This window comes from Crotalus tigris, unplaced genomic scaffold (assembly GCF_016545835.1).
Source record: "Crotalus tigris isolate CLP2741 ecotype Arizona unplaced genomic scaffold, ASM1654583v1 scf7180000024342.5246164, whole genome shotgun sequence".
Lineage (NCBI taxonomy): Eukaryota > Metazoa > Chordata > Lepidosauria > Squamata > Viperidae > Crotalus > Crotalus tigris.
Genome location: NW_024100512.1, coordinates 3,112,638 through 3,128,933, shown reverse-complemented (window position 1 = coordinate 3,128,933; position 16,296 = coordinate 3,112,638). Strand labels below are relative to the sequence as shown.

Here is a 16,296-nt window from a genome sequence, read left to right as displayed (position 1 = left end):
TGTTATTTTTCATGCCTTATTAGCCAAAAGTTGGAGTTTATACATTCACTGAAAACCCAGCTGAATTCACATACCATTCTGTTTAATGACACTAATGCTTCTGATACAACTGGAGCATGCTGTGACGGGATTACATTTGAACATTGCAACTTCTAGTCCTCAGGAACAAAAGGAAAAAGGAGAGGAAAGAATGAGAAAAACATTTAAGCTGTAAGTCAAAATGGACTCTGTAGAGACATTTTATGACACGTTAGGACTCATACAAAACTCCAGCCAAATGTACTGATTCAGTTTGCCATTAAAGAAGCATCACTGTGAAAAAAAATACAAAAGAATGAAAAGAAAATGAAAAGGGAATCTCTGGTTTTAAGAATAATTAACAGAAGATTAATAGGTACCATACTATCATAAGGACATCACCCTCAGCCATTTGCAATTCAGGGAAACACACCAATCACATGACATAATTTTGGGTCTTCAGCAAAGGCGAAAAGATTTGGAAGCAAATGGAATTGAAGAGAAAGTTTTGGCCAATGAGCCATGCATAGACAATAGTCAATTTGCTATGCTTTTGACAGAATATAGAACATAGAACAGACTTGGAAGGGACCTGGTCTTCTAGTCCAACCCCCTGCTCAAGCAGGTGAACCTATACCATTTCAGACAAATAATTCGCTAGACTGTTTTGAAAGCCTTCAGTGATGGAGCACCCACAAGTTCTGAAGGCAAGCTATTCCATTGGTTAATTGATTTCACTGTTAGGAAATTTCTCCTTAGTTCTAGGTTGCTTCTCTCCTTGGTTAGTCTCCAACCATTGTTTCTTGCCTTGTGTTTTGTTGCTCTGGAAAATAGACTCACCCCCTTGTCTTTGTAGGAGCCCCTCAAATATTGAAACAATGCCCTAATGTCCCCCCTAGTCCTTATTTTCATTAGACTAGACATACCCAATTCCTATAACCATTCCTAAAACCATGTTTTAGCCTCCAGCCCCTTAATCATTCAACAGCATGCTTACATTTCTCTGACATTGTATTCATATTGAGCCATGCTTACTTTCCAAAAGTGAAATATAAACAATATAAGCTACAAAATCAAGTAGTAAAACTATCACTAAAGCAACAAAAGAGGGATCATTTCTGTCACAAGAAACAAAATATCTATAAACACTTCTTTAAGCAGAAATACACTAAAAAAATGCAAGCAAGCATTGGAAGGTACAAATCTAAAGGTCAACTCCATATGGAACTCTCCAACAGAGCCTTGAAGTACTTTGGATTCAATTCCAAAAAGCTTCTGCAGCATGCAGAAGTTCAAATATACCACAGCATCTGTTTACAACTTTGTAAAGTGGCCATTACTTTCCCCAAGATCAGATGGCAACTTCAAAGACAACTTAATGATGCTGGGAAAAGACAAGGCTGCTTCAGAGTGGCAGGCAGATGTTACCTTCATCCTCTTGTACATTCCAAAGCACCCTTTATGAATTATTTCTGAAATGCTGTCCAGCCTTACTCACAAATCTCATTGCTTTTGCTTGTGGATCAGAGAGCACAGCTTCAGCTGTGCTGGTTTGCTTATATCAGTGCAGACAGAACTACTAAAACCTCATAAATATCATCAAGTGACTCCAGAAACAAATACGTAGCCAATGTCACTCGGGTAGAATAAATGCCACAGGGTCTAGCTGTTAATTGTTGAAACTTTATACAGATAGTCCTCATTCAGCAACCACAGTTTGGACCTGAAACTTGGTCATTAAATGAAATGTTGCAAAGTGAAACATAGAAACTAAACAGTTGCTAAATAAGGACTGAGGGGTCCTTGGTGCTCTCTGAGATTAGTTGTCTTGTTGCAGACATTTCATTACCCAAACTAGGTAACATCAGTGTTTTAGATTACCTATACCTAGTTTGGATAAGGAAATGTCTGCAAGAAAACAACCAAGCTCAGAGAGCACCGGAGACCCTATAGTTCAACCCTAAGCTACAAATAGTCTCCTTTATTGGTAAATGAGGACTACTTACACTGCATAATAATAACAGTTCAACATCTTTACTTGGAATAATATTATTTGGTCTTTAAACTCCACATATATACCTATGTTAAGTTGTCAATACTGCAATGATCTTGGCTGAAGCCATTTTTGCTTCATTTTTGGTTGCCAAAAACTGGGGGGGGGGATGAGTGGTTTTAAGGTTAGACTAAACAATAAATTGTCCTATGGGAACCAAGGTCATTGCTGCCTGCTTTTGGGTGGGCTGAGCCTTCCTTTAGAAAGAACGCCAAAGTATTCTATTGGGGAATGTGGATAATTACATAGTGCTGGGGTGAGAAGTTCAACTTCGTAAATTGTAAAGCTTGGGAGGGAATTCCAGACTTGGTTTCACTTTTGACTGTGCTGATACTTTGTAGCCAATAAATATGTTCTTTAAGGAAACCTCTTGCCTTGGAGTTCTGCTTTTACTAGTCTCATCTATCAGAACCATGATACAAGGACTGCCTGTAAACTCTGTCATATAATCCAAGATCTAAATAAACCAGGATTCAGATCACACTTAGAGCAATACTTACATTCAAGCACAGATAAATATAAAACCCACCCTTCAGGCCTGCTTGAAGTTTTCTAAACATTCAACTGAACGTCTGCACTAAGCCTATCTTAAACTTGATTTAGAAAAAGGAAATATCCAACTTTTCTTCTCCACAGCTCCCCTGAGCAATATTCCTATTCTTGGTATTTGCCAAATCCCAGAATTGCACCCATCCTCCAAGCATTATCCCGGGCTCCTCAGGTATATTATCTACAGAATGCACCTCAAACAAATTTGGCTAGCCAGATCAATTTGTTGAAGAACCGTTTCCAAAGCCATGGTCATCACTGCAGTTATTAATGAGAAAATGCTTTGGGGTGAAGATGGATAAAATTCATACAGAGGTTCAAAGGTCCAACTATGGGCATAATCAAGATTTCATGTAGCAAAAAAAAAGGAAAGTATTCCAGAATCATTGTTCTAAGAATAACTGGAACCACTATCAAGACCCAGGCACTAATATACACTTTCAGGCTTGGTCTTTCCAGCTCTGACTTCTGACATAAAGCCCACCTGACACTCAAGGATTGACTGGAATCCAGAGTCCCCTTTCCATCAATGGAAGCCCCCCTAACCCAATGAAAGCTTTTACTGGAAGAAGGAACTGCCAGAGCTGATTAGTCCTGAATGCCCCCGTATCCTCTGAAAAGCTGGAGCAGCAAATTGAGAGACCCAGCAGAATAAAGTGGAGCAGAGATGAGACAGTGGAGGGCGGGGGAGGGGTGTTGTGTTTTCCGCCACCAATCCCACTACATGCATACCTTATTCTCTCCATTTGTTTCCCAGGGACTGAAGAGCTTCAAAAATGAAAGTGTAGAAAGAGGAACAAAAATGATGGGTAGGAAGGAAGAAACTAATTTGCTGGAATCTATCACTCCCTTTCTGAAGTTTCTCCCAATTGCTGCAAATGTATGGAGAGACCCCTGGCAGTGACACCTAATTTAAGGAATGTATCTATCCAAATAAATATCCAAATATGTGTTTTTCTTTCAAGGGTCCACATGCCATGTTTCCGTGCATTAAAATTTCCTCCCCTCACCCCTCCTCCAAGTAAAACACTTGATAGGGGAAAAAGCACATTTCTGAATTATATTTCAGATGTGACTTTCATCCATATGGATAGGTATCTGATAGGTAGTTTCAATAAATCAGCCCCAACACAGCAGTCACTCCACCAGCCTTATCATCCTATTATGGCCTGAGATTACAGTAATTGAATCAGAAATGCACCAGACATGCAAGTGATGTTATTAAAACACCCACACTTAGCATTTTTTTAAAGCTGCATCATCAACACAAGGGCAATAAATTACCACATATTATGGTGCTCTCAGTTTTGCAAAAAAAAAAAAAAAAAAGTGGCCATATAGAAGAAAAAAGAGAGATACGTAAAGTCTAACATTACATTTTCAAGCATGTAATTTCTAAAAATCCAAGAATTTGTAATAACTTCAGTGGGTCACAGTCACTGCATTACATTTATTAAGCTAATGGGATGGGAAGCCGAACACGTTAACACAGTTTTACAATTCACTGGCTGCACATACATCTCATGGCCTTTGCTTCTTGTACAATAGAAAATCAATTCTCACTTTAATCTTAAAAGCAAGATATATGTTTGCTGATGACTAATCAGCGGAGCACTTTGACAAAGCAGTAACACTTGGCCCACAAACACATTTGCAGGTAATCCTAGAGACTCACAATGAGGTCATCACCTCCAGCTGTGCATTTAAATTGGCTTAGGTCAGTCACAAGGAGTGATAAGTTCATGACCATAGACCCTCAGTCTTCCATTGAGACAATTTGAAACTCTGATGTTTAAGCAATCACCATTGCCTTAACAAGTGCATTTTGACCCAGGAGATGATATGGTCACTTCACAGATGGCAGGTACTGTTCTAAGACCACTGGAACTGATTTGTACACCTACTGGCAAATCATGTCATTCTGGAATCTATTATATAGAATTTCCACACTATATGTGCTTAACAACAACAATAATGATAGGGGATCAGAATTTGCCATTATCTGTGAGAATCCCTGGTGCTCTCTGAGATCAATAGTTTTCTTTTCATCAGTGTTAGAGGAGGATGGGGTTTGCTCTGTCATTGTTGTTGGGATTGTCCTTGATTAATTCTAAACCAGCAACCAGGTCATAAACAACACTCCAATCATCAAATTACATCAAAGGACTGTGTTGTTTCAACAATTCCAAGAAGTCTCCACATACATTTGCACTACCGTATATTCCGGCATATAAGGCAACCCGATGTATAAGACGACCCCCGTCTTCAGCGCTGAGTCACATGCCTAGAAAGTTGTCTTATACGCCGGAAACTACCGTAATTTCCAGCGTATAAGACAACTCAGCGTATAAGATGACCCCTGACTTTGGCACCGATTTTACCACTTGTGAAAGTCGTCTTATATGCCGGAAAGTACGGTACTCAGGTGACCCTGGGGATACAGATAAACCTCCATGTGGCGTCAACAACTCTCTAAAAGAATGCAAATGGCCAGCTGTCTACAAGGAATATAAATCCTTCAATTCTCCACCATCCAGTCAGAACTGAAGAAGTTTCTTGGATGAGAAGCAAAACGTCTTCAAAAAAAAAAACAAAACAAAAAAAAAAACAAGGGAGTCCAGTTGCCTCTTGAAAAAAACACCTTTGGGACAACCATGACCTGGATGACTGAGAGTCTTCATAGACATTTATCAACTCAGACAATCAAACAGTAAACAACAGCCTAATCAAGAAACCACAAGAACACTCCCACCAACACTGACAGGGAAAACCATTTTTATATAAACAGAGAGCAAACCCCACTCCCTTCTAATACTGATGGTATACCTAGTTGGGTAGTGAAACTTCTGAAATAAAACAAACTCATGGAGATTTAAGGACTGCATTGTTCAACCCCAAGCTACAAATATTCTCTTGTTTTGCTATTATGGAAGCGCTTGAAGCTAGGATATAAACACTGAATATCAATAGTGTGGGAGCAATTATGATGTGGGGAGGCCAATAGGAAGACAATACACATGTTGAGGTTCTGGCTAATGAAACATTCCAAAGAACTTCCAGACATTGATTTTCCTAAAAGTCTTTTATTGTTACAAAATGTCGGCACAGGCACAACGGAGGGATGCTAGGATCTAAGTTCTCTTCCTCTGAGCAGTTAAATTATCAGCATGTTCCCTCCCTAAATTTGCCGTCATATCTCACACCATCCAATTAGTGTGAAGGTCAAATGTTTTCTTCCTCTTTCTTTCCCGGGCATTACCCCCAAAGTCCCTTCTGCTCTTTATTAACCCCATATTTACCAGATAATTCTGCAAATTGTCAAAAGCAAGAATATACAATAACTATACACAGTTTGCACCCTGTCTCAAAATTGTGAAATAAGGTGAAAAAAATATTGGAAAAGAAGCAATAAGAATCTATGTTTATGGAACACAGCAAGGGGAGAAATCAATTCTTTTTTTTTATCCAAGTAGCTACTTGAAAATGCTTACATATGTTTACCTACTGCTACCTGCTCCAGCATGGTGCCATTAAAAAAAATCAAATGTACTGGAAAAGGGGACACTATGTTGGGGAAAGTTTACGTATAGTAACTGCTATAAAAGGAGTTTTAACTGTGGCCTTCAGTCTAGCTTAGATGTCTACCAATACCTTCCCTTGAGACCCAGCAAAATTTCTGCCTCTCCTGATTTATTCTTGTTAAGATTTCTTAATAAAAAAAATGAAAAGCCAACATGCTGCAATATTCAGTAATTTCTTTAAGTCACACATAAATCCTTGAAACAGAAGACGGTGGTGGCTGATGGCAGCCAGGGATTAATTTGAAAGTGAAATCACCTATTTAAGCAGAAGGATAAAGGGAATCAATGGTGCTTAGAGGAAAAAGCACCCTCACCACTTTCCCTTCTGATAAATGGGTGTTCTGTCACTGAACATAACATAGATGATCCTCATTTAACAACCACTCATTCAGCGGCTGTTCAAACTGATGATAGTGCTGTACAAGTAGTAGTTATAGCCAGTCCTTGGACTTCTGGCTTCATCACTTCTCATTCCAACAACCGGTAAAGTCAGTGGGGAAGCCAGCAGAAAATCAGAAGTGGAGGTCCTGAATGATGCAACTGAGCAACTAAGTGTTGCAGTCACGTGCACTTTATGACTGCATTGTTAGCAATGACAATTCTGGTCTCAGTTGCTGTAGTAAACTGAGGACTACCCACAATCTCAAAATTTCAAATGTGTCTCTTAAAAAAAATTAGAGATTCCTGCTTTAGAAAAGGGATTCGCGGTGGAAACTTGATGATTTATATCCTGCTTTTCTGCCAGAGTAGATATAGTGGGAGTGTGGCAGCAGGCACCATGAGATCAAAGTGTCTCAGAAGTGACGTTGGATAAGGAGAAGGAGAGTGAAAATGAATTAAAGAGCTGGAAATAGGCCACAATTATTATTATTATTATTTTTAAAAATAAAAACCTCTTCTGGGCTTTCCCCCCCTAAGATTTGTGAATCTTTGACCTAGCAATTCACTTGAGATGTGCTAAGTGCTTTTTAAGTTTTCCATTTCTTTCTCCTTCCTCCAGTCTTGTGAGCTGTTCTGAGGCAATACGTAAAAAAAGGAGATCACAAATAAGGTCAATGTATGAAATGGAAAAGAAGAGAATTGCTTCCATTTGCTATTGTCAATTGTTAAGATTATGTGAATCAACCTTAACAAGGACTTCAACTGAGAAATTGTATACTCGCATAATGTCAGGATCAAAATTAGATCATTGCTATGTCAGTGGAATGGCCACTATACCCACATGTCCTTAACTGAAAAGGATCAGAAAAACAAACTGAAAATACCCAAGCAGCAGAAAGGCAGATATCATTCCAGTGTTCCTGGAAATGTACGTTATTGTGCCAAATACAGAGGTAGCAACTAAATGCTCAGTAACAAGAGCACCTATCCTTACATCGTTACTATTCTATAATAGTCAAGACAATGCCGTGGTGCCTTCAGTCCATCAGACAGTAGCTCACACGAAAACAAAGTGAAAGAGTGGGGAAGCTCATTCAGTCTTGCAAGATTCTGTTATTGCAACTGTTGCAATAAAAGGAGTTCTAACCTGTATGGCATAGGTTTCTTAGTCTGGTCTACCTGATAGGATTGACACTAGCAGACAGGGCAAGAACGAAGAAACAGAGCAGCCATAGTACATGTCAGCAGTGTACAACCCCAGCTCTCATAATTCTCCTGACCACATCTAATCCAGTGATGGAACAGAGACTCCATCCTTCTTATCTCAGATCTTTAGTGGGCTGAATGATCTTAAGGATTGAGTCTACCGTGATTGAAATGGCCACTTTGGATAGAAAACTGCATCTGGGAATTACGTCTGAGCATGGTGTAGCAGCAGTTCCTCCTTCCATGGAGGAAGCAGCCACTCCCAGCTTTGTCTGGTATATAGAAGGTATCTTCTTCTTGTTGTTGTGCCATATCCATTATCGGACGTTGGCGATCATGTTGCCAATCCTGTTTTTATCAGCAGCCGCACAAAAAAGTGCTGCTGAGTTTTGTCCAAACCACTCCCTTAGATTTTGAAGCCACGATGTTCTTCTTCTGCCTGGACCTCATTTGCCTTCAATCTTTCCCTGGAGGATTAAATGGAGTATGCCGTATATATACTGGTAGGTATATGTAATGGTATATAATGCCTTCTCCACAGGCATTTCTCCATTGCTCCTTCCTGCTGTCTCTCAAAAATAAAAGTGATTCTGTGCTGAGGAAGGTGGTTGAAAAAGTCTATAATTCATCTGCTGATTGATTATATTGTATCAAATCAATGATGAATCTTAGCAGAGGAGATGGAATGGGGCTGGGGTAGGAGCTAAGATCAGAAGCTTGTGGAACAAATTCAGATGAGAAATCCTGACGGGTCATGTTCAATATGAATTTCCCCACTACCTGGTCATTCCAACTAACCAACTTGGTTGCTGATAGGGTATTATGTAGACAGATGCAGAAGTCAGGGAGTATCATCACAAATGGGTGGTTTACCCAGACAGAATATCTATTACAGTTTTTCTCTCACTCACTTCAGTCTTAATCCTTTTAAGAGGAGTAACTCATGAATTCAGATGCAAAACATTTGGTAACCAGTCAATCAGAAGACAAAGATGTTTGATCTGAATGTGCCTCTGTGTGTGAATTAAATCAAAATCCAGCTTGCTCAGAAATTGCAGAAATAGTTTGCTATGAGGAAGAAGGAACTAGAGATAGATAAAAGTATCTTTCTCAATCTACTAGACCTCAAGGACATCACTTGAAACTTACCTCACAAGAGCATAATCTATGTAACAAAGCAGAAGTCATTTTTAAGAGAGAATTTTACAAAGTAAAGAAAGATAAAATAATTAGGCTACCTAGAAGTACTATTTTCAGAAACATTCTCTGCTGAATGAGAATTAAGAAAAAGAAGATGACTTTATGCTCTGAAAGCATCTAGCTTGCCACTATGGAGTGCAGGACCATGGACAGATCCAGGGGCGGAGAAAATTCAGATCTGGATCAAATGAAAGTCTCTAAGCCAGGGGTCTTCAAACTTGGCCCTTTTATGACTTTTGGACTTCAACTCCCAGAATACCTCAGCCAGGCACACTGGCTGAGGAATTCTGGGAGTTGAAATCCACAAGTCATAAAAGGGCCAAGTTTGAAGACCCCAGCTCTAAGCAATTTTCAGTAAATGGAATCCCAATTATTGAACTTTAGCAGCAACAAATGAACTTTCTCCCTGAGAAAACCTCATTCCCACCAAATTTACAATATTAAAATGCAGAAAATAGAAATACATTTTTGTGTGCAAAATGTACAATGGTATTTGTTCAAATCCTTAGTGAAAATAAATTATTGGGCTCAAAATACTTTCATGTGTATAGCTTTTCTGTATGTTCTAATCAGTGTCTCCTACAGTTTTAATTAAACAACAACAACAAGCTAAGCCTGGCCCTTCCAGGTTTAATCTGGGAGGAATTTTTATGTGCTCTTAAAAACTTACTTGAAATGCAGGAAGTAGCACCCTTTTCACACCTTTAGAAGACAACTATATACAAGATAGAAGGATTCCACAGACAAGTGGCCAAGAGGTAGGGTTAAATGACAACAGTTAGGAAAAGAGGTGAGCTGTAAGCATATTGTGCCATCCCATTTCAATCAATATATTTACTGATACTCAGTGCTTTTTTTGTAAAAAAAAAAAAAAAGAAAAGAAAAGAAAAGGTGCCGGAACTCACACATGTCATACAACCCGCCTTGCCTATCCTACAAGGTTCCATCCCAAAAAGGTGCCGGAACTCCGTTCTGGGCGTTCTATGACAAAAAAAGCCCTGCTGATACTAACGACTGAGGGATCCTCTGGTTTCAAGGATAAAACAGCAACGCAACAATGTACCGCAGCTGACTGGTTTTATTCATTCATATAATTGCTTCTTATTAATTGGTACTCTGCATAATAAAATAAGCACTCACCTTCACAGTCTGTCCAGCTTCAGGACCATCCTGTGGGAAGAAGTGGAAGAGAGGAAAGGAAAGTGAGGGGAGAGAATTAGATAATAACAGCCAACAAGATTCTTCTGGGCATTCAAAAAAATTCCCCATTAATAATTTAAATCTAATTTCATTGTGCATTAATTTATAGCACTCTTGTGGGGATGATCTGGCACTGAAGTACTTGGGAGCAGACACCTTTCTATTTCAGGGCCAAATCAAATGGGAAATGATGGCACAGAGAAGAAAAAGTTCTGGCACATTTGTTCCTCTTGGCCCTCCCCATCTCAGATCACAGATGCTCTTAATAATGTTGGTGCTCATCAAGATTTATGGGGACTGTTTAGAAAAGAGTCGTTTTTGGCAGACACAATACAGTAGGATAGCCTTCTCGGTTTAATATGATTTTAACAAAAGGTCTGAGGTAAGCAATGCAACCCATTCATTCACAGCTGTGTCCCAGAAGCTAAACAAACTAATCCACTTCGTGGGAGGATAAATGAACATTTTTTTAGAAGACCCGCGTTCTGTGGGCAGCTCAAAAAGCTTATTTATACTTAAATCCAAGATTAAAATTAATATATGGAACTTCATTATCCTACTCAGTCAGGATATGCTTTATAGCAGGCATGTCGAACTTGGAACATCACGTGATGTCACATGACGTATCGGAACTTTTTCCACATTGCCGGCAATGGGATGGGCGCAGTTTCAGCGTGACGCATCCGGCCCACAGGCCGGCAGTTTGACATGCCTGCTTTATAGCTATCATATAAAGGGTACACAAAGAACAAGGAAGCCAAGTTACATTAGAGAGACATATTCCATCTTTATGGATGTTTATTATTTATGTATTTATTTATTTATATGTTTGATCTATATCATACATATCAATGACTCTGAATGGCCTACAGTTCAGAAAATATATTACAATTAAAAATTTGATTGTATTGAAGTGTATTTAAATAAATTCAAATGTAATTCAAACATTTTAAAACAATAAAAAGAGTAAAGCCAGTAAAGAAAACATGTAAAACATTCAATTTGGCATATACCAGAGCAAGATATTTAGCCTGTTAGCAACCGAGTCAGGATATATGGCCCTTGGCACATTCATCACCCTGGTCTTCCATGGAAATTGTTATCCAGAAGTGACTAGAAACATTCTTCACGCCATTCGAGAAACCCATGTACGTGAAATCTGTATGATTAAAAGGCTAACAGGGTTGGGGTCATTCTGAAGGGAGGAATGATCTTTCCTTCTGGTTCCTGCCAACTGAAATTCTTTGGCTGACGAGATGTGCAACATGTCCATTCTGTTTGAACTAGTTGGACAGATAGAGATTTTTGAAAAAAAGGTGATCCTTCAGGTACGCTGGTCCCAAGCCATGTGGGATTTTATAGATAACTACCTTGATCATGTTCAGGGTCCTATTTCCATGTAACTAAAGCACCATGTCCTGAAAGCCTCCATTTCTTCATGTACAACCCTGATTTTCCATTATTTTGTGCATGGATTTTGTCACAGAAATTTCAGCAGATTCCATGTACATGGGTTTCCTGAATGCCATGAAGGATGGTTCTTCATGGCATACTTTTGGTTATCAGCCTCCATTTATGGAAGACTAAAAGGAGCTACCTAAAATTTATGGATGAGGGACCAGTTCAGTCACTCTGGAGAAGAGACAGTACAAAGCCACAGTAAGATTAACTTGCTCTTTAATAGGAACATGATCTCTGAAGTTCCAACCATTCAGGAAGATGGCATGAATTGATCTGAGTTGTTTGCTACCAGAGACTTCAATGGCATATTTTCATTTCCAAATTCACTCTTGCAATGTTCCGTGACAGAATTTATGCACTGGGATGAGGGACAAAAATCTCAGTATTAAGAGGACATTAACCAGGTCAAAGGCACTTGAGAGCATTAACTTAAAAATTTCAGGAATAGGACTTGACATCTGAGAGGCAGGTTAGTCAGACTTTTGATCCAGGACTTAAGGCTGCTTGCCTTCTTCCTTGATGATGGTCAATCCAAGGAGAAGATGACAGCCCTCCTTTTCTCACTCATTTCATCCTGAGTGATGTCATGTAAGTAGGAGTAGCAATACAATATTGTTGTTGATGGCAAGAGAACAGCAAAAGGGAAACTCACTACCACCATCCTTCTAGTTCTTCCTTTCTGTCTCGCAAATTAAGAAATCTTTGCAGTGAATTATAGCAACTATCGAGTTTTTTTTAGCTCTTGGTTTATTTTAGTATACCAACATGGAATAGGATGTTCAAAGCTGTCTTTACTGGATTTTGAGGATTGCAGGTTGCTCAACCTAGGTAAGCCCAGAATCCTGTATGAATGTTGCAGTACATTATTGTGGTATGGTTTCTAACTCTTGAAAGCTATTTCTGCAAATGTGCAAAAACGATTCACTGCATGCATTCTTCTCTCTCTTAGAGCATTTAGAGAATTGTCTCAGAGGACATTAAATTAATTACTGAGGAGGGTTTTTTTTTAGAAAAAGAAAAAAAATCTAAGCTAGCTACAATACTGACTTTTAGGCGATGTTGCTATAGCGAAGCCCTCTTCACACAGGAAATTGCAAGCAGATATCTTAAGTACTATTTTTGATATTATAAACCTTTAAAAACTCTATTTTGGGAGCTTTTGTATAATTACTTATACAAGGACAAGGTAAACAATTTTGGCTGTAATCAAATCACAGTATTAGTACTAACCTGAACTGAAATGGTGAGCGATGTTCCTCCAAAATGTTGCTCCACGACATTGCCAACTGCTTGTGTTGTGCGAAATAAATCAGCCACTTCTTCAGGATACAAGTCCCGGAAACGCTCCACAGGGCGTAGAGGACAAATGAGAACATCTGATTTATACAAAGTTAAGGAACAACTTTGTATAAAGAAAATACAAGACACTCAGTTCCACAAAAATATGTAGAATTTATTGTTCTTCAATAAAATTTGAAATATGAAAAGAAAGAAGGAAGGAAGGGATTATACATTTTCAAATGCTTGACTTTCTCACTGAATAAATTTTCTCCTCCTTTATCGCAAAAATAGCTCCAGGATAACAAGATTTATTTGCAAGTTAGAAAGAAAATAACATCCAGAAGTTAGGGAAAGAAGATATATACACTAGCTGTCTAATGTTTTGGATAAAACTCCATTTCATAGTTTTCAAATTGTATAAAAGGTGCTGTGTAATTGTATGCACATCTCCTCAGAGGTAAATTCTACTGAGTACCTTGAGATTTCTTGATCTAGTTAACTATATATAGGATCACAGTGTAAATGAGTCAGGAAAAAAACCCAGATTTTTAGATCATTTGCACAATTTTTTCTGAAATGCAGTATCTGTTTGAGCCCTGAAGAAGAAGGAAAAAAAAGACAATCACACAGGAATATACTGAGCAGGGCGTTGGACTAGATGACCTTCAAGGTCCCTTCCAACTTTACTACTATTACTATTACTATTACATATACTGAAGTACAGTTGAACACACTTGCACAAGCTTTCACTGTCATGGAAACATTCCTGAGAAAATATAAGAGAAATGTGTAAAGTTTCTGTGTAAATTATACCTTAAATATAATTTACTGGTCTAAGGTGAATAAATTGGGATTGAGAGTCAAATAATTGCATTGTTAAAAGCTGGGGCAACTCTTTATGTACTGCATCACTTCCACAGCCAGAACCAGAATTTATGTTGATCTAGGCACATTTAGCTTTCTTTTGGATTGTAATCAGTAATTTGATTGGCATAATCAATAAACAGAATACTTAGACTACAAGCAGCTACATAAACTCTTAAGATCCTTGGGACACCTTCCCTTTGAAATTTTTTGGAACTTAATAAGTAAAATTCCTGGAACACAGAATACTGGCTACGATACTTCAAGCAGAATTTTCCAGAAACATTTGCTGTCTTAAGTATTTACTTGTACCATGAATTATATATTTACTTGGAAGCAATTTTTAGTCAGACCCTTGAACGTTATCCAGGTAAGCCTATATAAGATTTTCACATCACTTCCAAAGAAAGTCATATTGAGTGCACTGAGACCTCTTTCCAGCTTTACATTTTAGCCCAATCCCTAGTTTCCCTTAGGAAATGAAGTCCTCCTGAACTCATTGCTATGTGTGGTAAAATAGGGTGAAACCAACCCATATCAGACTGCAGTTTTGCACATATTGTCCACTTAGTGCAGGGGTGGGGAACTATGGCTCTTTTATGACTTGTGGACTTCAACTCCCAGAATTGGGAAATGTTGGCATGCTGGCTCACTAATTCTGGGAGTTGAAGTCCACAAGTAATTCTGGGAGTTGAGGTCCACAAGTCATAAAAGGACCATGATTCCCCACCCGATTTAGTAAAAACCAATCTACACAATAGGACTTATTTCAGAGTAACAAGGCCACAGCTGCTTCATAAAGGAGCCGATTGATGGAAATATGTTCAATCAAAGCGAGATTAGAAAACAGCACATCTATTTTCTGCTGGGATTCCCTTTTGGATTCTGTCGCTTATTCATCTGCCTGGAGTAGAAGGAACTGCAGGGCTTAATAAGTTCCCCTCATTTATTTGCTAGTCTTTCCAGGAGGCTGCAGAAAATGCCTTCATAAATGATGCCACCGGCTGAGCCAGGAGCCCAAAGGGAAAACAGCCCAAAGTTGCAGTGAGCCTTGATTTCTACACCAGGAATAAAGAAATAAGAAAACTAATTAATTTTCCTCATTAAAAAGGGGGGAGGAGTGTCAAGGCAAAAACTGGGTAGAGGCACATTGGTTTAATCCAAGTTCATTTTTCAAAAGAAAAGATAGTGAGCATTTACCTGAGAAATTTAGATAATTACCCTTCTTCTGAAGCATTGCTTTATTATTATGGGTCAGTGAACCATTTACACATGGAGAATATCTTTACATTTAACCCCAGCAAAACTGTGCCTAACATTCACTTTTACTTTCTTTTTCTTTTTTTAAATGTCCTATGGAATTCTGTCCTAGTTGCTTCATATTCTCCTTTGATATCAATACCAGACCATTAGCATCCCCAAGTAGGACTAGAATTAATGTTCACCCATTTCAAATGTCATATGGCTTTCAGAGTGTCAAAGACAATAAGAATATAGCCAAAAGGTCCCTTGTTTCTTTTGGAAGCCAAAAATCCCCCACCTTTTCATGGGTCACTGTATTCTTTTCCCCCACTGCCTTGGGCCCCCCCAAAAAATCACACTAAAATAGAAATACTTTTCAGTACTAGATCATTAAAAAGTATGCATTCTAAAATATATTCTCCTCTTACAATGCAAATGCTAAAATGTGTTTTGATTTTTTTGTATGGACTGAATCAAGAACGGCCCTGAAAAAAAATAAGGAGGCAGAAAAGTCAGTGGATAATTAATTTCCAGTCAATTATTAATTACTTTCAGTTCTGATTGCCTTGCCTTCCTTAGAAATCCAGGCAATATCTCCAGGACGTCAAAGTTTAGCCAAACTGATTGATACCATTTCCCCCCATTTTTAAAGCTTCCTTATAGCTTCAGTACTTTCTGTAGGTTTCTGTCATATTCTCAGGGTTACAAGGGCATGAAAAAAGCAAGAGAGGTTTCTCAAAAATAAGGTAATTTTTTTTCAATATAAAAAAAAAATCAACAGCAATACTTCATCTCATACATCGTGTCCCCTTTTCTTCTGGGCTGTAATGGTCAGGCTTCAGGGTTACTAGGTTTAACCCAATTTAAAATGGCAGGCCTGGGGATACTCATTAAATTTCATCAGACAAATAACATTGTTAAAGATTTCTGAAACCACTGTGAAAAATACTGGAAAAACAGGGCCTATTTTAAGCAATAAAAAAGAAGGGTAAGAGGAGTTGATCCTATCTTTAGCTTTGTCTATAATCATTTCTGAAAAGCTCCATTGTACTCTATATATACCTGATGCCTAATCTGGCTGATGTAAAATGCAGAGAGCACAGTCAGAAAATGGGTCTAAATGAACATCTTAGCTTCTCATTTCTTTGATATATAAATTGTAAAGTGTAATTTGGGACCGTCACATACCAGATCTATTTTATATCTCTGACAGGTGAAGCAAAATAGCATCAGTACAGGATTTGCAATTAAAACCACCAA

At 38.4% G+C, this 16,296-nt stretch overlaps 1 protein-coding gene across 6 annotated transcripts in view; it reads right to left on the bottom strand.

The window, feature by feature from the left end:
- Positions 1–16,296, bottom strand: part of FHIT (fragile histidine triad diadenosine triphosphatase) — a 1,435,547-nt gene that overhangs the window by 241,305 nt on the left and 1,177,946 nt on the right. For all 6 annotated transcript variants that reach the window (XM_039326596.1, XM_039326595.1, XM_039326592.1 and 3 more), the window contains 2 exons: positions 12,880–13,025; positions 10,129–10,158 (listed from right to left, as the gene is read on the bottom strand). In XM_039326596.1, coding sequence (XP_039182530.1) covers positions 10,129–10,158; positions 12,880–13,025 — 176 coding nt within the window. The remainder of the gene's footprint in view (positions 1–10,128; positions 10,159–12,879; positions 13,026–16,296) is intronic.